The following is a 22580-nucleotide window of genomic DNA, read 5'->3' as shown; positions in this document are numbered from 1 at the left end:
ATCATGAAGCATCGGGAAGCGTCGGGCACCGGTAGGATTACGTTCCAGGGAGAAAGACACCGAGAATTCCTCCCTTCGATGTTTGACTTGCGCTCATTCTGGCCAACAGCGTCAGTAACTGGGGATGCCGGGCACTGTCAATATAGAATAGCAGGGGCACTAGAACCACGGAAGAAGTGACTTTGTGCTCATAAGAGAGGATCGGTACCCTCCCCATATCCACCACCACTCCTCTCATTCTGGTCACCATGTCCAATCAAAACGTCTTCGTAAGTATCCGGCCACCGGGGAGCACCAGTCCAAGCGACGTGCTCACTGTCATCCATGCTGGCAGTTCGATATCACCGTCGATGGCAAGCCCCTCGGGCGCATCGTCTTCAAGCTGTACGACGACGTCGTCCCGAAGACGGCCAGGAACTTCCGCGAGCTCACCACCAGTGAGCATGAATTTGGCTACAAGGGCTCTTCCTTCCACCGCATCATCTCCAACTTCATGCTCCATGGTGGTGGCTTCACCTGTGTATGTACGGCATCGAGATTGCGCATGGTTTGGTAGTGATAGCTGTCATCGTGTCACAGGAAAACCGCACGGGCAGAACGTCCATCTATGGCAGAACATTCAAGGGTAAGTCACATGTGAGATCCCGATGGGCCAATCCGCTTATGCACGGCACGGCTCCTAGACGAGAACTTCAAGTTCAAGCACACCAAGCCTGGCATACTCTCAATGGCAAACACTGGAAGAAACACCAACAGCTCGCAGTTCTTCATCATCACTGTCGTCACCTCATGGCTCGACGGTGCCCACGTCGTCTTCGGTATGTCCTCATTTGATTCGTGCGAGGATGTTTGGCTGATCTTTCTGTACAGGCGAGGTCGTTGAGGGCTATGAGACTGTTGTAAAGAAGATCGAGGCACGTGGCTCCGCTTCTGGTACACCGGAGGTGAGGATCGTCATTGCTGACAGCGGCATCGTCTAAGCTTGTGTGGTGGCTTTGAGATGAGGGCATGTGGAGGTGCAGAAGTGTTAGAGAAGAAACAAATTACATACTGCAGTGGATGATATGCGCCTCAATGTGATGATAAATATGACTGTCCTCGAACGTCATTGGATGTTGGATGTTTGTGAAGAGTTGAGGGATTACGTCCATTGGTGGCAATAACAATGAGCTACAGATACGTGTCAGATGAATCACGCAATAATCCACACAGATTTACCTCAATCTCCGAGCCTCCTACCCATCGCACTGCGGGCAGACCGTTTCATATGATGAGATGATTTGCCTCATGCAACTTGCTCTGCCCACACTCTTGCAGATGCTGGTACTCCTTGACAGAGCTGACGTCAAGCTTATGCTTCTTCGGAAGGATGTCGATTTTCGCGTCTGTTACGGTGTGCAGCATATGTGCGACATATCTTTGCTGACAAGCACGCCCTTAATGAGCATTGTGTTGGCTAGCGACCCACCAATATATGCCTTTAGAGAGAGAGAGAACAATTGTATGAATGTGGTATGCCAGTCTCAGTTGTGCATGTGCTGAAAGAGGAAGTGAGGAAAACCCCAGTGGTGATGAAATCACGGTACGTTTCGTCGATCACGACAGCGATGTTGTGCTTTCGTGCTAATTGCACGAACTCAGATATGAAAGCTGGAAAAAGTTTGAGCTTCGATACATCTAGTATATGTACAGCATTAAATTACTAGGTTGTTAATGGTGAGACGAATACAATCGCTTTTGCTTTTGGTGTTACAAGGGATTATGTATCACTCTGGGGGCAACATGAAACCTTCCTCTGAAAGGGTTGCAAGGATTACCGGTTTGATATGCAGCATCGTGAGGGTCATCCTGTCCTAATGTCATTGAAGCCATTGATCCATAGATAACGGAGACATGTAGATGACTCAGTTCGCATGGACAAGGAGCAAAGCAGAGGATTGGGTTGGGAGGCATTGCCGGTGCGGTGGGCTCGAGCAGTGAACCTACAAAGTTGATGCAGTTCCTGCCTGGACCAGCAGCAGGGCGACGCGCCTGAGGGAGCAGAGTTCATGAACATGTTGAGGTGGGGGGAGAAGGGAGGGTGGGGGCAGAAGATGAAAAATGACAATAGACTGCGATGACGCGAGCAGCTTCAGCTCGTCTGTCCACATCAGTGCTGACTCCTCGCCTTTTCGTATGTGCACAGTAAATGATTCCAGACTATCAAATTCCGCATCAAAGCTGAGGGGACTGAACAAGTAAATGGCATGGATCATTTTGAGAAACAGACTGTCCACCAAGCGAAAAGCGGTCGCGTCATACGCTGTCACGTATCACGCGGCTCATCGGCTCACGCAGCTCAATTGGCACTTGGCGGCGATTGGCGCGCATGTATCTTCTGAAATATGAACATTGTGATCAGCATCGCAGATCTCATCTCGACGAGACTGAGTGATGGCGAATGAAGACACCGCGTAGAGGAGACATCCATGATCGTGGTCAGATAACAAGCGGCCAATCAACACCAAAACGTCGCTCGCCATTCATAGGTGATCCCTGAAGAGCACAAACTTGTAACTCACTGCTGAACGTTAGAATCAGAGAGCACGGGGGATGTATGGTCTGGGCCCCTACGACGAGAGGAGCCGGTGGGAGAATGTGATTGCGGTCGCACGTTGCTCGTGCACATGTATATCAGCATGTCATACTGTCGTGACGCTGCGTCATGATGGCAACAACTCACTGCATCAGCAGCCCATGACAGTCCACCTCTCGATGATCTGCCAGTAGCTGATAATGTCTCGATAGATCGTAGATATTGACGCGCGGTTATGTTCTCTCTTATTCGACCGATGTTAATACTTTTCATAGTTTCCTCACCGCTTTTTCCAGCGGACAGTTTCTCTTATGCACGCCGCTGTGCTGTGTCAAATGACACGTATCCATTACAGCCACGGTCCATTTAGGGCACAACCGCTAGATAGCGCAAGTACGTCCTAATTCAGGCAGATTATCCCCAATGGGTGACCAATAGGAGCTTCAGCCCGTCATGAGATTGGTGGAACTTCGATGAGAGACTTCGAAGTCCCTCCGTCCCACCCACGCTGCCGTATCACATGGTCGGCTGGAATGCGTTAGGACAATTCGACCATAGTGAGTAAGTATATAATCAAAAGTCGGTACGATTGATGAGCTTACCTTACTTATTAAGGCGGTGGTTCTGTACAATATTAGCAGTGCGATGCCAAAGATCGTCTGCCCGACTTATCTTGAGGATACCTATGTCATCCTTGTCCGAAGGAGGAGAGACGCTCTCTTCTTCATCATCACTGCCTGCTTCGTCCACGCTGTCTGAAGGGTGGAAGACGCCACTCAATCAACTTGAACTCCACATGCGGGCTATTCCATCTGCAGTTGCATCCACTGGGGCGGCGACCGGCCCAGACGGAACTCAAACATTTTCCCATATGCACGAGCCCTCACCAACCTCCTCAACATCGTCTGGATCAGCAGGTTGGAGAACTCCACCCCATCACCAGGAGCTCAAATTGCGAGCTCTCCCGATGAAAGAGACACGCAGATGAAGCCCCCGCAAAAATGGTCGCCTACGGAATCCCGTGTATTCGGTTTGCTCTGCAGCAGTCATCTCAGGTCCGTATCATTCGTTGTCACCGGCATCTGAGTCATTGCAGCTTTTGTTGGCCCTAGCCTGCTGAGCGCACACCCAGAGCTACCATAGCGCTTTTGTCTATGTCGATCCTCTCCGACTAGGCAGAGTGACGTATCATGCCGATCATAGCACCCTGTCATACTTCGGTACTGATGTGTATCTCTATAGAAGCTTCTTGCGATGATGGGCCTTTCCCGTGCCAGCTGCTGCAAGCAAGAGTTGCCATGGTATGCTGGCCTTCAACAAAACATACTTAATTAACACGATGACAGCAATGTTTCTTCTGCCAGCAAGGTGGACGAGTCGTAACATGTGCTGAATGCCACGATACAGCTGGCTGTATCACATATCATGGCATCCCAGGCTGCCTTCCAGAGGAGTGCGAAGAAAGATGGGTGTGTCCGCGATGTCACCGAGCCCGCGGCACTGTCATCCCCGTAAGTATATCATCCTGACGTTACCGGACACTGAAGTGAAGTGAAGGCTGCACTAGTATGTCGCGCCTTCACGGTCGATCGGCGGCAGTGGCGCAGGAATGAGATCAGAGCCGATGGCTTTGTATCAGATTTTCTATGATGATGATTCCTCTTTTAGTTCGCCTGCAGCATCGTCAGCAATGCTCGAAGCACTAGCACGCAGCAGGTACATCAGTCGAGTACATTCTGTGCCTATATGAGTGTGCCGTCTGATTAAAACTACCCCAGAAAAGTGATCTGCTCGTGATCAATGACCGCTTTTCTGATCTAGCTCAGCGTGGAATGTCGAAGAGGCTGAAGAAAAACCAGATGCTTCTCAGTGATTTTGCTCAGTGAGTCTCCTTATGCATTGGATCGTGTGTCGCGCTCACAATGAACATCAGTAAGTGCAGCATGCTTGTTCTGATTATTAATACACATGCCAGTCCTGCCAATGGAGGCCTTTTATATGATCCTAAGAAGGTGATGAGCTTACAAGTGGTGCGATGGAGTATCAGACCTTCATTACTGCATGCTCATATTTTCCGCTTGATGCTCATGACAGATTTTGGATTATGTGTGTCCGCAAGAGGTTTATAGCAAATTCACGACTAGAGTTCTCTTCATCGTCTGTTGTGGTGGATTTGTGCAACACTCACTACATGAACTCAAAGAATCTAGGTGAGGCCATTCCGTATGCCGACAGTCATGCTGTTCATGCGCAATCACAGTGCTCTGTTCAGTACAGTCTTCGCATTTGATGCACCGAGCCTGGATCCAATTACGATAAGCAATCACTTCATTAGCACCGTGCTCGACTTTCATGTCTTTGGCAGAGAACACGTCTCGAAAGCCTTGGAAAGAGCATTGAAGCCAGAAGTGCTCAGTCACACGTCTGTCTATGCTGGCTGGGACGGACAACTTCGGCGTATTTCCGATGCGGCATGGCGTCGGAGACCAAACGGTGTAGACATCCGTTGCTGCGGCCAGGCTGCCAAATATATTAGCACAGTCACCGGAAATGACTTCATCACATTCCACTGTCAGCAATCCCAGCATAAAGGTGCAAGGACCTTCCGTGTGCGCGCGCTCAAAGACAATAAGCCCTATCAATACTTTGTTGGACATCGGGGGAAGCCTAGATATATGGTCTCTATTGTTCATCGGGAAGGTGACAAGTAATGGCAGGTGCGGTCCGCTTCACGAGTGTCTGATCCATCCATCACTTGAATATTATATGACTTATGGTTCAGATCGAACTGATGCGGAGATTGCATTGCACGTATCAGGAATTGAGTAGCTTGCGACATGTAGGAGGTTGGCGGACTTCGTGTACCTGTAGCAAAGAATATGTCATAGAATGTAGCATTCCCTGATGTCTATCGTAATCTTTCACCAGTTGGCTGACAATGCTGATAGCAGCAAAACAGTGTTTCATCAATATATCACAACATGGATCTCTTGGCAGTGTACTGTATGTCGATCGACGACGACGAGTGAGCACAGGGGAAACTCGAAGTATGCAACAAGGAGTGGCATGCGTCCATCGATGCACATGCTACATCTATCCTTTCGTGAAATCGCCTCCTGGGAGAAGGCTGAGCAGATATATCAATATGCTGAGAGCCAATATCTGGGCAAGAAATCGGTGCAAGATCACAGACACCGAAGGGTATTCGATTATGAGTGGATGCTGATCAGGAATGTTCATGTCCTGGGAAGTGCTTGCAGGTGGATGATGTGTAACTGAATCTATAGAGGCCTGAACTTGGTGAACTCCGACTTTTGGTCCTGGAAGTAAGTTGCGTTATCAATGATAACTATTGACAATGACAAAGTGATCTGAGGTTGAGATCTGCACGTACCGTAGTGGCTATGTTCAGCCACAGGAGGCAGCAGCTCATCACTGCATGGTCCGTTACCTTTGAGATGCGAAATCCGACTTAATGAGCAGACAATTAGGACAAAGAAGAGGTACCGATATACCATATTCGTGCTGCGTAACGTTTCTTGTAGGAGTTATTCCACTGCATTCAACCGCTGAGACCGAGGCATCAAACTGACGCTGGCGCGTGGATTGCTCATTGATTGATGGCAATGCAGGAATGTACATAGGCATGTCATCAGCTAGTGAATCGAAACTCATTGTGCATAAGAAAAAAGGATGATATTGACAAGCGTACTAGTCAGATTCATGGTATGAATTTGTTCCCCTCGTTGCACGTTCCACAGTCCCTCGGTCACCAATGGCTCTCGGGATTGTTGATCGCTAGAAGCTGAGAATGGATCTGTCTTTGATTACCACACAATTTAGATGACGAAGCCACTCATGAGTAGAATGAGTTCCCACACCGCAATCATCATTGTAACGATATGTAGATGACATTAGTTCGGGAGTCTGAGAAGCTGGCTCTACGACATAGAGACTTGGTCAGATGAAGGCATGCCTTCTGGCATATCATGATATTGTAAGAGGAATCGACTATTCTCCTGGAATGAGCAAGTGAAGACTTCATCGGTCACCAGAAACTCTCGCTGGAGAGCGCAGTTCTGGAGACGTTTTGCTCAATGCGACATGCCGTCACCGTCCATGATAGACAGTCGAGGAGCCATAATCCACAGCCCAATTATAGCAAGCAGACTGAGAGGAACATACCCGCTCTGTGTTCCTGGTCGTCGCTCACTACAGGCACTCCATATTATCTATGAGCTTGTGGTGTAAGGGAGGCAGTCAGTCCACCGACCTTCATATATCTGGATCTCTGATGCCGACACGTATTTACGTCACTTGTTCGAGGACTTGCCAGAGGTGGCTACAACTATATGATGGATGTCTGCTGACGCTGCGTATACCTGAAGGAACCGCGATTAGATAAATGGTGTCATTCCAATGTAGAACAGCACTTACATCCATCGCTTCGATCCTGTCTGAGTCGACACTTAGAGGTTTATCTCAAAAATTGGTGAAATCTATGAAAAAAGCAGTGCACCACCTTCACAATGCACAACTCGGAGACAATTTGCCGATGCTACTTCCCATAAGTAGAGTACGTTCTCTTCGCTGGTGCTCCATATCAACTGTCTGCCACCACAAGTTACCAATCGGACAGGTAAACGTCTCCTGATAGGCAATATAAATTTCAGGGTCTGGGTCGTCTTATTAATGCCAATCTCATGAAGACGAAGACCCGTAGTCAGGTCATATAGGATGACGTGTTTAGAGTCAATCAGCGCTGCTGATCCTCTGAAGAAACAATTCATTAGCTTCATATATAGCGTCACGCTACTTGCACTCACATATGATGGTTCACTGCTATTTGCCGTTCGATCTGTTCTCGAGCTACATTGTAGCCTAGGCTACGAATTCAGGGGAGAATGAGACAATGCGTTCCAAACCCCATCGATCGAGCCAGCAATATCACATACATCACTTTAGGCACCTTGTAAAACACAAGGAGCGTATCGGTATGCGGCACAAATTGAACGTGTGAGATTATGGGCCCTGGAGCAACAGCCTCTAGATCGCATTGAAGAGATACTGGAGAGAGGCGAGGTTCTAAGTCAGTTCTGTCCGAACAGACAAAAGGTTAGTCTCACCTTCTGAGTGTAAAGCCCAAATCTGAAATACGCTGCCCATAGCTATCACCAATGTATGACGAGTGGCGTCGAAAGCAAGCGATGATTCGGTGATCGTGCAATGTTGGTCAATGCCGACCATTCGCCACTCCAGTAGCAGTCGCGCATTATGATAACCATTCAGCTCCCAAAGAAAAACTCGACCATCGAAGCACAGAGAGACAAAAGAAGGTACTCCCTCAGACGTAATGGTCCAGATTACGTTCTTCACCGCCGCTGGATGTTCACATCGAGCAAGTGCTCTTCTTTCCTTCAAATGCCAGAGAAACACGAAACCATCATCAGCTAGATACGTTCCATTGCAGCGCTCCATCACGTCAATGCTATTGGACAAGCTCACCACAGGAGAGGATAACAGTCCCAGAAGAGTCGAACAGCACTCGATTCACGCCCGCAGTATGGGGCTTATACCTGTAGCCCACAGACATTGTTGAGCTCGAAACTGACCGACGGTCGCGTCGAAATTGGCACAAGATAATGTTGAAGCTTAGACTCGCTAGCTGATAGCACATGAACAGGTTTTTCGCCACAAAGGTTACAAATGGTCACAGCACCGCAAGCAAGCGCTTGCACAGCTGTGTGTGGCTGGACGTTGCAAAAAAAGGAACAAAAATCCTAGTTAAAAAATGTAGCCTGAATGTGGGAATTCCGTCCGAATACGGGAGCCCCGTCCAAATGCGGAATAACATCACAAGGTGATCGCCACGTCTGACGATCTGTCCCTGGTGACGAGCAAGGCAGCGTGAACAGATAGCTGATTCTCTTGCTTGAGCTTGATGCTTGACCATGGCCATGCATGCGAGCTGTCTCATTCCTACTTAAAGGTCTTGCTCTGCACTCGATGATCACCGGCGACCACTCTCGCTCACGTGAATACGACAATAACGATTCTTGCATCACTTCGATCGCTCTTCCAGAAATGGACCGCGGTCCCTCGTGCGTGCGAACTTTTCGTCTCTGCTCTGCCCTATTCACTGTTGAGGCATTTGCAGTTATGTGCGATTTGCGAGAACGGATTGTAGGTTCTCCTCAATTTGAACGTTGACCGTCGACGAGGAGGCCCAATGGGTGGATGCCAGAGTTTCCATCGTTCAGATAGCGCCTCACCTAGGTTCGTCTGCCTCTGTATAAACTGCTTGAGCATCATACTCATGATGTACACTCAGTATCCATTATGATCAGCGGCAAAGAGGAGAACAGCAGCGCATTATTTGTCGATATCATTGAACACGACTGGATGTTCTCATGTGATATGGTGAGCTTCATTCGAACCCTAGCCTTGTATAGTGAAATTGAAACCTGCAGTCCACGCTCGTTGTTGGTTGGTTCATAGCTAAGCACAGCAAATGCTTCCAGGTCGCGCTTACCAGCAGCGCCGATTTCTGGACGTTCATTCACTACTATGCGGTGGGACACATTCATGCGACTCGTCTACGGTCATCTGCGATGTCATGCCTGGAACATGCGTGAGACATGTTCAATACGTACTTCGGAACCAGCCATCGAGGACCTGTCAAAGTCTCTGTCCCACCCACCCCGGAACAGGCTGAGGTCGAGAATCGTCTCTCAAACCCAAGCATTGGAGTTGCCTGTTCTGAAGGTAACTATCTGCTCTGTAGTCATCGTGCTCATGCTGATTGGTAGTTGTCACTATTCAGATCGTGTGATGTCCCACTTTTAGATGGATTTGTCAGGAAGTGATCAAGAGTAACAGAAATGTCTATGTAGTGTTGCGAAAGGGTCACAGCTCTAGCATCGCTGAATGGTCTGCCCATATTGTTGAGCCCGTGGTTTTTGATTTACACAACAGCATGGCCTCGCGAAGGACAAGCATGTAGGAGTGGAGGGTTAACGCTCGTTAGTGTTTTTCTAACTGTCGTGCAATCAGCACAGGCAGCTTTTCAATCCATCTGTGCGGAGTATGCCTTGTTTCATCTGCCATGGCTATAATGAGCGACGCTATCTTAACTGAGACGCTACTGGCCATGGTAAGCAGCGATTCCCCCTTTAGGTCGCCGCTTATATCAGGCTCAACGTGCTATTCTGAGCACTGCTGCTGCCTCAGAGTCTCATTTAACGCAATATGATCCGCTCATGATCGGTCGATCCATCATATAAATTTGCCGCTCACATTGACCATTGACAACCGACTCGATACCCCCATTTAATGGCACCATGAGCGAGGAACGAAGGTGAATTAATCATCTGTACCTGGATGTATGTATCTTTGATCTCGAGAATGAATGCACCTCAGCGGTGACATGTTATTTTGCACGCCTCGTTGTCGACTATCGATGACCCTTTATTGGGATCTCGATGAATGGGCGAACTCTGAACAAGTCTGGGTCGGGATATTCAATATCTGGATAGGCTTCTGTGAGTAGTGACTGGTCTATAGCTTTTACTCACCGTTGACTCGATCCACGATCCACGATCTACAAGACGCGATAGTGGCTCGTTCCACAGATGGTACGATCCGATTTGTGGATATGGTGGATCATGATTGGGTCTTGATCTCGCATGGTGTTAGTCCCAGCATCATCTATCTCGCATACTTGCTCACCTTTCCAAGTTCGCACAAATCGTAGCGTGGAATGTTCCCAAAGAGGACAAGACTTTCCAATTCCAGTTTGAGGACACAGCCGACTATCGTGATTTCTTGGAGTTATCAACTCAAGGACATCGTCGAGTCTATCTGATTAGGGACCACATCGATGGGAAGATAGCTGAAGCATCCAGGCTGGCGGAATTGCTGGGACCATGCGTCACAGCTATTTCTTCCTCCTCAAGAGTGGATGCATCCGCTATGACAACCACTTAACGGCTCGACGAATTGATCGGGCTTCTTAAGCATCACGCCCAATCCAGCTTTGAGAGTTTACTCCCCGGTGAAAACATCAGGTATCTCGAACATATTTTGTCGTAGCTTGGTGAATTGTTGATATCTTCGCCGATAGCGAATCACACTCCCAAACAACTGAATCCTCGTAGTATAGTTGCTTACATGATAGCTTCGTTGTATACTGACGGGTGCCAACGTGTATTACGCGAGACATATGATGGTTATTTACGGTGCTAATAGATGGGTCTGTGTGTTTGAGCTTGAATCTGCACTTCTCCCATGGACCTCGCTGTGCCGGGCAGGGTAGATTCATCACCAACTCACCTCGTCATAATCTCCATGAACGATCAAGACGTCCGGGTCGACTGTCCTGAGGTATTCAAGACCGCAGGACCTCCAACCGCCACCCACCCACCACTGAGCGCAAGACCACCACACCTTTTACTAACGTCTGTTCTCATAGTATCAATCACAACGGGCAGAAACAGTGAGGAGAAAACAATGAATCCGGAACCCATAATCTCACGAACTACGATCGTGCACCACGATTAGGCCTGGACGCGACCTCGCGATACCCTCAACAACTCCGCATCTTCAATCCAACCTCTGAGGAAGATGGGAGAGACGATGTCTAATGGGTGAGGATAGGCAGAGCATCTGCCCTGATAGATGCTTGAGGGGATGCTTGTCCACCTTTATAAACTTGCCGACCAATCCGTACTTGTCCTTGTCCAGACAGTCCGCAGTGAATACACCCGAGGTGATAGGGCGAGGACGAGTGCCAAGCTTCTCCAACGCATCGACCAGCTTGAGATTCTCCTCCAGGAACACCCGGCGTGCCATCTTGACCGTCTTCGCATCTGTGGCATATGCATAATCAGCTCTCGAGATGGATGTATTTAGGAACGGAACTGACCTGTGATACGGAAACCATCGATGTAATTGGAAACAACCCCCCTCGCTCTCAATGATGTTCTTGCACTGTGCCTCTGTGCCGTGTAGGACAACGGGGTAGAGTGCGATGCGATAGAGAAAGCTGAGACTCATCGACCTCTTTAAGCACTGCACCACCGATCGTGATGACGGCAAACTTGTTTGGGCTCGAAGCATCGGAAGAGGAAGAGAAACCCTCAGATACCTCTCGAACCGGCGCTTGATGCCAAGCGAGAAGATACGAGTAATGGTGTCCTAGTAGTATACGTCGAATGTAGCTCACAAGGATGAGAGATAGACCGAATGTACTCACTCTTTTTGTCTGTGCAACGGGATGATGCCTCGGGCAAAGGCAGGGATCATGCTTCCCGGCCTGTAGGGGACGATGCCTTCCTGCAATGAGCACTGCGCGTTGGGCCCCTGCGTCACGTAAAGCTACTTTGGTCGCATGGGTGAGAGCATGCATGATGGATGCAGACTGGCAGGAGACAGCTTGGATGAGCGTGAGTGAGGGAGAAGAATATGTAGTCGACTGAAAAAGGGCTCTAAACCTGTCCTCTTCATCTCCGGGCGCCTCAGCCATTTGACTCCTAGCCACATGCAAAATTCTCACATTCATTGCCAACGCGCCCTTCCATCGTACTCACATAAGAGAAGACCAGTGCCAAATCACTTCGGTAGCTACCTGCAGAGTGCAGATGAAGAGGCAAGGTGGAATATATGGTTCGGAGAAGACCGATAGATAACATTTCTGGAGGGTCGTCAAAACGTAACTATTATCTAATCATCTTGTATTGAGCTTAGCACACTGGACTCATGAAAAATATCACAAACGTAGTATATCACCGTATTCTGCCCCTCATATTCAGAGCCACTATCACCTCAACGATTGCTGGTAACCCTCTGCAACTGGAGCTAGACCTCTCATCAAATAGTACCTCATTTAAACGCTCTTTTGACCAGCTAAACATTGACATAGGCAATAGTACTGGTGAGGGTAGCAGCGGAGGAAGCAGCAACGCAAGTAGGAGCACTGATAGTGGTGGTATTGAACAGAACAAACGAGTTCGAAGCGAGAGCGGCTCATCATATGTCGAGAGCCCTCCGACTTCCTCTCTAGCTCTGCTGAACCCTCCTCATCCAGTAGGCTTGCGAGCACTTCCAATAGCTTGAGCGTATCTACTGATACATTTACAGTGGCTTCTTCTTCTACTCAACTGAGCTCACCTCGCCTCGCGAAGACAGCCCGCCTCTTGGCCTTGAGCTCCAGAATGTCGGCATCATACCGGTTCCACTGAAAGATGTAGCTATAGTCTCAGATGCACTTCCACCATCTTCAAGTTCCGTGCATGCCACAGCCTCACCCATGTCATCTCCAGCCACTCAAGAGAATGACCAGTTCAACAGACTGTCGCTGGCATGGTTTGATGAGCTTGAGCGCAAAGTCTCTGCCAGCTTGTGACATTGCGATGATCCAGTGGCAGGTTTCAGTCTACCGTTGCCAGCGTGCCTCCCATTCATGACCGATGCCCGAGATCCACCACTATAGAAGGCCAACTTGACAATACGGCTGACTATGCTGAAAATCCTGAATCGTCCTACCCGTTCACGTACATAACTCATTCCGGTCACTGAGATATTGCATCCCTTCCCGTACTACCTGACATTCTTCCACATCCCCTCTTGCGTGATCCGGACGATCTCCCTCGGCACAACGACGGCCCGAGTATGATTCTGGTTGCGAGAGCGCTGACCACGGCACAGGCAGTCTTTCTGCACAATCATCTATGTCATCTACAATGGTCCAGGAGTTGCTCATTTCGTCGTCTGCCTCCTCCCACTCCTCTGTCTCGAATCTGCTGGGACATGTCAGGGCATTGAGCTGAGTTCAATGGCTCTCACACCAGTTCTCGCACCTCCCGGTACGGAGAATTTCTTGGCCACGAGCTGCACAGATTTCGACAGCCCAGCCCTTCAGGATGAAAAAAACGTGTGATTTCATATCTTCACCGCTACCTATGTACATCAGAAAACCATCATAAGCAGATATATATCACCGATCCGGGCCTCCATAGATTCCCGCATCTGCCAGATCCGAGCTTTTCCTACCGCCACCGGACATCCTTGGTATGTCAAACATTCACTCGTTTTCCCTTCTCAACCCTCATTCCTCCTCTCCAAATTCTACCAATGCATATGGTCATGATTGTATCAGTCCAGAGGAGGCACTTTCCAGGCTGGAAAAGATTGAGAGATCCCTTGAACGCTATCTTAGTGCTGGCCTGCCTGGCATCGAGCCAATATAAGGAGGTAGGGCACATTACTTCCAATGTCCTGTTCCAACCTGGTAATTGGCTAGCTTCTCACCATTTTCTTGGCATGCAGAGATGCCTTCCTAGTCACTCAGGGCTTCTTGAGACCAATATTCATATACCACCACTGACAGAACCTCGAGGGCTACACATCGCGAACGAGCAGAACAGCTCCTGTGAGACGCGAAATCACTGTCATCCGATGGTTCATCATTGAACTCCGAGTTTAGCAAGACAGATTGCCTAGCTACGTGCCACAGGGAATGCCATTCGCAATGGTCGGCTGTGTTAAAATCACAAACATCGTGTCATTGAATGCCTAGTTTCTTCAGTACTCGAAAGCAGTGCAAATGCATCTGCGATCACTGACAATGCGGCCTGTTAGCCACTCCCAAACGCGAATCGATCACAGCGTCCGGATCCTCCAAGCCGTTCGTGGCGTCCAACCTTATGGCGTTCTCAGAGATCCTCTGCAGCTGGCTTGGTTGCTCGCGATTTGGCGAGGTATCACTACAACATGGGCCCTGGCCCAGCTACCTCATTAGTGTCCGAGAGTGCTGCTGAATGTCGCCGCATGCCCACGCAGGAGGCGATCTCACGTGGCATGGATCCAGAGAGATCCAATATTAGAGAGAATTTCGACAGACCGGTGTCCCCACCATCCCAGAGCACACTATACTGTTGATTATGGGCGGCTATCCAGCGGCATTCGCAACACGGTCGGAGAAGGCCAGGGGAACGTCGAACATCAACGATGCATTAAGCAGGGGTAGCCAGAGGGGCACTGACGAGCATCGGGACAGCGATCAGCTTGCTGACTGGTATTAGAACATACCCCATATCTGCCGACTGCTGACCATCAGCGCGAAGAATCATGATCCGATCGAGGAGTTCCTAGTGCTTGTACCATGCAGACTTCTTCGATGAAGACTACTACTAATGCAGGACTTTCGAATACTACTGAAGACAGGATTGTTCGGGAGTCCGGGACGTAATCGACGATACCAGTCCACAAACAGCGGCTGCCTCATCCGGCGCAAGACTAACAGGGCCCTCTTTCCGAACCACGTCTTGCTCTTCAATTACATCAGACACAGATTATGTACATGTTTACCATATTGCTGCGTCGCGTGAGTGGCCTCATACACCAGCATCTGACACGATGTCTGTGTCGCGCTTCGAAGAGTGGGAAGGCTCCATATCTTCTTGAATTGCACCCCGACACCTTGCCATCAAAGATACAGGCCTGTGGTCCTGCATTTCTGCATCAATCCTAGAGCTCAGTGTGCATGTGCGTGGCCGGGAACCAGAGAGGCGTGTGCTCCTTGCAGAACGTTTGGATTGCCGCGTTCAAGTTGTGGCTGAGACACCCAATGCAATCCTGAACACTTCTCCACGGCGCAGTGAAGAATCAAACAGCAGGTCGCAATCGGAATGTGCCGTACATAATTATTGGAGTGACACAAACGTCACAGCTCCTCGACGCGTCTGTGGCGAGATGCTGCTGTCGGTCCATCAATCGTACACTCTCACTGTAGTAGGCCTGCCAGCAGACCGGTCGTTCCGCCCTCACAATACGCACGTACGCAGCCACTCTTCTCGGCCTCGTATGTAGTCCATCTTGTTATTGCGCCCATGAGAGTTTTCAGAGAATGCCAGCTGCCACGCCACATCATGTTGCCCGGGTTAGCAGACAGGCGAACCTGACGCACCTTGCATTTCTTCTGAGTTCCCGCAGCTCTTGAGTCGGTTTGGAACATTGTGAAGCATTCGTTCGGGTGATTATGTGGTAAGCTTGAATCTGATCATCTACATGAGTGTTTCTAATGCATTGTTGGCCTGTGTTCATCGTTGCAACAGAGAGATGAAGACTTGGGTGCGTAATATGAAGGTCTGCTCCATCTGTCTGCCATAGTTAGCGAGGCGAGACCGCGGGGCACATCTGTCCAGATCATCTCTTCGCTGCCTAGCATGTATACAGGAATTGGGCTATACCTGGTAAAAGCGAAGAGCGTCGCCCAGTATGTTTGGACAATGTCAGTGTTAGATTCCGTGCGTTGTGCAGCGCATCATCTGATAATAGTATAGTATCAGCAGGAAGACTCAGTGCTAAAGTCACCGATTGCTCGCTTTCATTTCATAGGACATGTCTCGAGGTGAGAGTGTGCACAGATTACATCAGATCGCACGTCTTACTGAACGTTCCATAGCAATAAGGGTGGTCGCACTTGATTTGTACGCCGTGTGATCGTACATTGCGGTCATCACAATTCAGAGCGCCTGGCAGGCAGCCAAGATCAAGGTCAACAACAGCATGCATCATCTGCCATCGGATCCAGCGGGGTAATGAGCCGGGCATTCTCTCATCATTTGGCAGACTTCCATCCTGATGACGACGATGAGGTCCCTCTGAGGACCTCGCCCAGCCGCTAGCGAGTGGCAGTGGCTGCATGCAACACAGCCGTGTTGGAATTGTCGGTCTAGAGTCTAGAGTCTAGAGTCTTGAGATATTAGTGTCAACCGAGGGGGTTTGAGCAGCTCATGAGTAAATGACGGGCGAGGGAGAACGGTATGGACAGTCGAAGGCACTAAACACGGACCTTTCGTCCCTTCAGAATCAGATGTATCTGCATTTGCAGTGCAAGTCCTTCACCCATACGAGCAGACAATACGAAATCCCGATGATAGTACTGTGCCTTTGAATGACAGTGCTTATCCCTCCGAACGGCAAAAATGCAAGCAAAGTCCGCAGAAACCCCGGCGACCCCAGAGGCGAGTAGAGCACTGATCCGATGGATGGCAAAGAGATGTACGCCGAGAGCGGCTCAGTACCACTGAGGCTGTACTAGCAGTGATTCAAGCACATATGGCGACCAGCATGAGCATCCGTCACTCTCGGACGTCCGAGCTCCTGCGAGGGCATATATCCATTTTTCTGTCCATGTCCATCAACGCTCGGTTCCTATACTGGAGATTAATATTTTTCCCTTGCCACCTGCAGCAGAAAGCGCATCGAATGCAGTCAATATCCCAGAGCAGTCCATTCTGGCAAAGAAGGTGATATTGCTTCCACGCTTCGGTACCTGCAGGTGCGCTCGCACGGAATTCGTTCATCACTGGCGATCCCGCAAGGCACACGGGCCATTCCTTTAATTGCTCTATGCCGTCAGATTTGTCGAAAGGTTCTGGTTAGGGTAATTAAGGAACCAATCAAAAGCTGACTGATTGCCCATATATATGTGCATGTATATATTCCGATCTGGCAGCTGTGGCCTTTTCGATTGAGCCAGTCCCCCATTCACCCTGGAATGAAACTCATATGATATCTATATTCATCTTTGGTCAGGTAGGTGGTTCCCGATCCTTAGTATTTCTGTTGACATCTTCCTCTCTGATAGACTCATTGGTAACCATTCACGAAGACGCAAAAATCAATTGCCAGGGCTTGCGTCTGTTCTGCGTAGACGTTCCTGACCATGCGATCCCACCTCCATCCTCAAACCTGCGAGTAGCAGACCTTCATGTTCCGATGAGGGGGCACCCATGCGAGGGACCACGAATACCTCTCGTATCTCGGATCAGCATGTTGCACAGAAAGCGAGAAGAAATCGCACGGCCGAGTCTTTGAGCTGTGGTGCTAGCCACCCAAACTCACTGTCAACCATCCCCCAAGCCTCGAGAAGATGGAATGCGAAATTAGGATACGATCACAATAAACCCCTTCCACCGCCGCCTCCAGATCTCCCGCAAGCCGGCATGAAGACCACAGATATTCTAACAGCATCTACGCAAAAGACTGACGGCAGTAATAGCTCACGGGTACACCGATCGCCGTCGCCTCATCCTTCTCGCGGCAACCTCTGTCAAATTCCGTCCACTTCCCACCTTCCAAGTGTCTCTCGTGATCGCTGCCCTCCTCGTTCGGGGATAAAGATCCAACCCCCCTTCAAACCTTTTCTATACAGGCGTCTCGCAAGGCCAATACATTGTCATCTAGGGGGGGCAGAGGATACTCCTGCATCACCTGAAGCCGTATTGATGCAGCAACGTCCAGCCTTGTCCATGCGGAGAAGAAGGACTGTGGAATGACTCTACGATAAGTTGAGAGATCTCTCAAGGAGGACTTGTGCAGACATGACACATGCTTTGCATCCTTCGGTTTCAAGTGCTGCATCTCCTACTATGAAGCGTCGCCCGCACCTTGATTGTACGCATCGCCAGAGTGCTTCTCGTGAGCGATCACGGAATGAACATCGTCAGCAATATCATTGTCAAGGGTCATCAACTCATACGCTAATTGGTGCTACGCTCGAACCACCAACACTGCCAAATAGTTCTGTTTCTGATTTTAAGTCGCGTCGTTCTCTCAGGGTGGTTCCGGACGCATATGTGGATCAGACTGCTTGATCTCTTGTGGTCCATCAGGGGTCTTTGGGCGCAACAACTGTGAATATTGCCCCCCTCGGCCAGTGTAATCATGAGCAAACTAGCGAAGACACACACCGCTCAAATCATTCGTCTCATACCGGAGGCGTTTTCTCGATCCAGGAATCGGGAAGCGTGGAACCTGCTCGCATCGGGATTCCCTATGACAGTGAACATGAGAATGGACCTCTTAAAGACCCTTCTACGATCTCATTGGGTCCTCGTCATGGTCAGGCTTTTGGGCTGGATGCTTATCGATTATGCGACCACAACGTCGTCCCCAGCACTGTTGGTGCAGGGTGTGATGGCACAGACCCAACCAGCGATTATGAATCCCTTCAGCATCAAGGGGATGCCGGTCATATAACACTCATTCGCAGCCGTCAACGTCCAGAGATGACCACGGACTTCACAGTTGTCGACTTTCTGCAAGATGTGGATGACCGAACTCTTGACTCCTCTTCTGTGTACTCACAAGACACGGTAGATCGAAGTCCGACCACAAGTCCAGTCGATATAGATGCACTGTTAGCATCCATACGAATCAACTAATCTGAGTCAGATGGCTGTAGATACCAACCTGATGCACAACTTAGGCAAGCGTCACGTGACGCAGAATCATCGTGCCATGCGTGGTGAACCAATGCTCGAACGTTTGCACCCTTTGCGGTACTTCAATGACTACCTCTTTTTCCTAGACTCTCCACCACCGTTGCCCCAGTTTGCTGTCGAACAAACTCATACTAGGATACGATGAACTCTCACTATGTAAGGCTGCTACCAGAGGCAGTATATTATCATTTCCAATGCAGTGAGGTTGTCATTATAATTGCGACTCGGAGTTAGATGGAGTTGGCTGACACCTGCGCGATCCTGGTCAGTTTTTTGAACGAAACCGGGCGTATAGATTATTTCTTGTATGATTGTTGTTGATTGACACTGCGTATGCACAACTTGAAGTAGATTGATCAGCGACTTTCTTTCCGCTACTTAGGGTACTACAGTCCATGTAAGTTACATCTTAAAGTCTTTTCTCTGGGTCCATGTCAAAATAGAGGCCCCAGCTCAAATCGAAGGTGAGAGACTGCAGAACTTTACACGAGTTTACATGCAGTGCTAGCTTCTCCGTCACGCTCAGGAGTCACCGGCTCACCTGGTGGAGCACCAGTAATGCCCGTATGACGATGTGGCATAATGGACATATGCACGTGATGAGACAAATATCACAGCATAATTATTTGAAACTCTTTGAGCGGCTTGTCGATGACGATGGCGCTGTCATTCTTGCTTCAGCCCAATTGCCTCCATTTGGTTCTTTTATGAGCTTAAGGTAATTCCTCCCATAGGCGGACGAATTTGCCTTTTCAGAAATGAACATCGGATGGCCTCAGTCCTAGCGTTCTAAAATCTGCGCAAGTACTAGCCTTTTAAAAGCTTCACACATCGGTTATGAAGGCGGCCATGCAAATTCCTCGTGCTCCGGTCATTCATCATCATCACACGCTCCTCACTCCACATCTCTGTAAACATGTCTCGAACAACGGTTAGTTATCATCCTCCTTCTACCATATTCTCATTCTAATTATAACTCGAGCAGGATGATGGCTCCGGCGGACAAGTCGTTGACTATGGCTTTCAAGTAGCATCATGCGGATGGCCATCCAGATATGAGTACATGGCAGATATCCGAGCCTCAAGCCAGTCTTCTAGCATCTCCGTCGACTTGCCAGTGCGCCTTACGTATTTCAGATTCAGATAATGTTTATGCAACTGCTTTGTTGCTGCAGTCTGGCCATAGCCCAGTTCACAAGGTACGCACCCAATTGGACCATAGAGCTATCCGATGGCCTGCATCATGGCAGAATCGCTATCCGCGATTAACTCCCATCTATGAGGAGGCTACCACGTCCCAATCTGCATATTCAGTTGCGAAAATGGAACTTCCATCATCATCTCAATCGTCTGCTTCCAGCCACGGTGTGGCCGAAACAGATTATACGCGACCTTCTCTCACAGTAACTGTAAGGTGTACCTGTCTTTTCCTGGTTATTTCACGTGTTCTCTTTCTAGTCTCGCCAACACCATCAATTTAATGTCGAACGATCTACAATGATCATTCGGTCGGAAGATATCCTTCCATTATTGTCAATTCCGCGATTCTTCGAGGTCGCAGAATCACTGCAACTCCCAGGGGACCATTGGTGCACGTTGGTAAGATCCGGACTCTATCTTGGTGGAACATTAGAGACATGGGTTCGTGCTATGCCATCTGCATTCTTGTTGTTCTGTTGATTCTCCTCACAGCTATGCGAAGCGTCTGGCATCGAAATGTGCTCAAACCATCCCTTAGGATCCTCTAGCACGACCGCAGAAGAGTGGATCTCCAGATGGGTTGATTTGCAACCTGCATGACGCGTACAGCATCTATCTTCCTACAGAATATCTCATCCATCAATGCTGGCTGCAATTCGCGTGTCCTCACCTGACGAGTGGTCGCCTTTTTGGGAGCATCCATGCCGCTTAGTTTTCGGCATTCTCTTGGGTCTGAAATCTTGCTATCCACGACCTCCTCATCGAGCAGGTGGTATGTCGAATACTGATTGGCTCACATGGTGTAGCGATGTGCAATGCATGTTTGACCAGATGGTAACTCAGTAAGTGTCGCGTCCTCATGTACTTACATGCGTTACTGACAATCACGAAGCGTTCGTTCTCATGGGCGTGCATTAGTTCGCGAAGTGAGACTACGCTCGCAAACTGCGTGATCACGGTATCCTCCGAATGAAAGTGTGCACAATTTACGCAAGAATCTGCGTGCACAATCCAGTGGATCTCCAAACAAGATGCCGGCTGATAGCATGTCCATTTCCACGGTGAATCAAGGCCTATCAATTGAATGTGCTCCGATAGAACATGGATTAGCCTATGATTCCAGCGAGGATAAGTTGAGCAAGAGGCGGCGGTCATCGTCATATCAGTGCGGTCTTGCATAACGTTCACTTGAAGACATACTGACCGGCCCAAAGGGAAATCGAGGAGAGAGCAGGGAGTTTGAGGTCTCCTCAATGGGAAGTATCCGGCTCATCCGAAGCACCGTAGGTCGGCATCTTTTCGTGCGATGATTCAATACGAGCTGCGGATCTTGTAGACAGCAATCGCCCACCATTCCGATCACGGATGCTATTTCAGAACCTCCCGTCTCAATGCGTAGGGCATTATCGTGGACATCTGCATAAGTGTATATGTATTGTTTCTGTACCCATCACCACTGAGAGTACCGACAGGACCGGGTATGGCGAATATACTAGTGATTCACAAGGTTCCGATGGACAAGTGGACTGCAATAGGTAAAGTCCACCCTAATTATTGCTCTGCATAAGCTATATGAATTTCTAAGATACAGTGTGAATGAGCAAGCTGCAGCTGTCAAGCGCAGCAGAGAAGATAGTGAAGTCACGGATCTGCCTCAAAAGCAGGCCCGACTAACAGGAACATAGTCGGTGTATCTTTTTTTCATTTCAAATCTCTTAACTGAAGTTGTCCGATGATGCGATCGGGAAGCAATGTTCATTCCCAACGTGAAGGAGACATTTGACTGGAGAGGGGAAGGGAAGGTCACGGTGGCAATTAAATAGCTGCTCAGGACTAATCCCATATGTGCACTGGTTGAATTTGTACGTGAAGATACGATCTTCCTATAAAGGCACATTGTTCACCAACGTGCCGAAATCGTGTAATGATGATTGATACTAAGTGGAGGCAAGAACATTTTGAATCTCGTCCCAACAAGGTGATATATGCGGACGGATCTCAACCCACCGGGACATGGACTTTAGACTCACGTCTACTTATAATTATAAGACAGTGTGTTACCCGTTGTCCTTCAGAAAACGGGTACGACAGCTCGTATCAAATAAATCTTTATAAACTGCAGGAATACAGTCATAAAACATAAGCAGAGGGTGAACAGCATGGTGAGTGTGCGAACTATCCGAAGATCTTGGAGAGCATCGTCTCATCATGAACGCGGCTAATCTGACCCTGCGCCATTAAACGACGCATCATATATATGGAGCTCGCCTTGAGCATACATATATTGCATACTGTGAAAGGCTCTAAAATGTTATGGTCTGAAGGGTACCGACCTACCTATATATCTTAGTTGGAGCTGAGCATACAGTCATAAGGTGGATCCGTTGAAGCAGTGCAGAAGTTGCCATCAGTTCACAGCATGGCCATTAGCTCAGAGAAGCCGGACAGTACAGGATATCATACACTGAGCAGGGCATGTCAATTTTGGCAGATTGTTTCCTGGGCTTCGAAGCTTG

At 49.0% G+C, this 22580-nt stretch overlaps 6 protein-coding genes across 6 annotated transcripts; 4 read left to right on the top strand and 2 right to left on the bottom strand.

Annotated features, from left to right (window-relative positions):
- Positions 1-248: 248 nt before the first annotated feature.
- Positions 249-980, top strand: LAESUDRAFT_758585 (uncharacterized protein; the record flags this gene model as incomplete). Its single annotated transcript, XM_040912466.1, has 5 exons — positions 249-269; positions 335-520; positions 580-625; positions 684-818; positions 871-980. The coding sequence occupies 5 exons, from the start codon at positions 249-251 to the stop codon at positions 978-980; spliced, it is 498 nt and encodes a 165-aa protein (XP_040764893.1).
- A 3204-nt stretch (positions 981-4184) lies between these two features.
- Positions 4185-5286, top strand: LAESUDRAFT_651726 (uncharacterized protein; the record flags this gene model as incomplete). Its single annotated transcript, XM_040904313.1, has 5 exons — positions 4185-4304; positions 4354-4457; positions 4509-4605; positions 4670-4785; positions 4836-5286. 5 exons carry the CDS (start codon positions 4185-4187, stop codon positions 5284-5286), a joined length of 888 nt encoding a protein of 295 aa, XP_040764892.1.
- Positions 5287-7074: 1788 nt separating this feature from the next.
- On the bottom strand, positions 7075-8168 carry LAESUDRAFT_713660 (uncharacterized protein; the record flags this gene model as incomplete). Its single annotated transcript, XM_040906997.1, has 5 exons — positions 7075-7348; positions 7402-7461; positions 7531-7642; positions 7702-8025; positions 8081-8168. 5 exons carry the CDS (start codon positions 8166-8168, stop codon positions 7075-7077), a joined length of 858 nt encoding a protein of 285 aa, XP_040764891.1.
- A 1866-nt stretch (positions 8169-10034) lies between these two features.
- Positions 10035-10561, top strand: LAESUDRAFT_758584 (uncharacterized protein; the record flags this gene model as incomplete). Its single annotated transcript, XM_040912465.1, has 3 exons — positions 10035-10116; positions 10192-10265; positions 10313-10561. 3 exons carry the CDS (start codon positions 10035-10037, stop codon positions 10559-10561), a joined length of 405 nt encoding a protein of 134 aa, XP_040764890.1.
- A 652-nt stretch (positions 10562-11213) lies between these two features.
- Positions 11214-11425, bottom strand: LAESUDRAFT_758583 (uncharacterized protein; the record flags this gene model as incomplete). Its single annotated transcript, XM_040912464.1, has 2 exons — positions 11214-11244; positions 11304-11425. The coding sequence occupies 2 exons, from the start codon at positions 11423-11425 to the stop codon at positions 11214-11216; spliced, it is 153 nt and encodes a 50-aa protein (XP_040764889.1).
- A 5945-nt stretch (positions 11426-17370) lies between these two features.
- On the top strand, positions 17371-21749 carry LAESUDRAFT_713658 (uncharacterized protein; the record flags this gene model as incomplete). The annotated part of the gene is made up of 16 exons (XM_040906996.1): positions 17371-17646; positions 18253-18735; positions 19247-19261; positions 19308-19328; positions 19482-19582; positions 19708-19795; positions 19850-19981; positions 20040-20063; positions 20115-20273; positions 20323-20505; positions 20557-20627; positions 20691-20836; positions 20896-20906; positions 21279-21351; positions 21401-21599; positions 21656-21749. The coding sequence occupies 16 exons, from the start codon at positions 17371-17373 to the stop codon at positions 21747-21749; spliced, it is 2076 nt and encodes a 691-aa protein (XP_040764888.1).
- Between the last annotated feature and the right edge of the window lie 831 nt (positions 21750-22580).

Source organism: Laetiporus sulphureus, assembly GCF_001632365.1.
Source record: "Laetiporus sulphureus 93-53 unplaced genomic scaffold LAESUscaffold_16, whole genome shotgun sequence".
In the NCBI taxonomy this organism is placed as follows: Eukaryota; Fungi; Basidiomycota; class Agaricomycetes; order Polyporales; family Laetiporaceae; genus Laetiporus; species Laetiporus sulphureus.
This window is presented reverse-complemented; position numbering and strand designations above follow the sequence as displayed.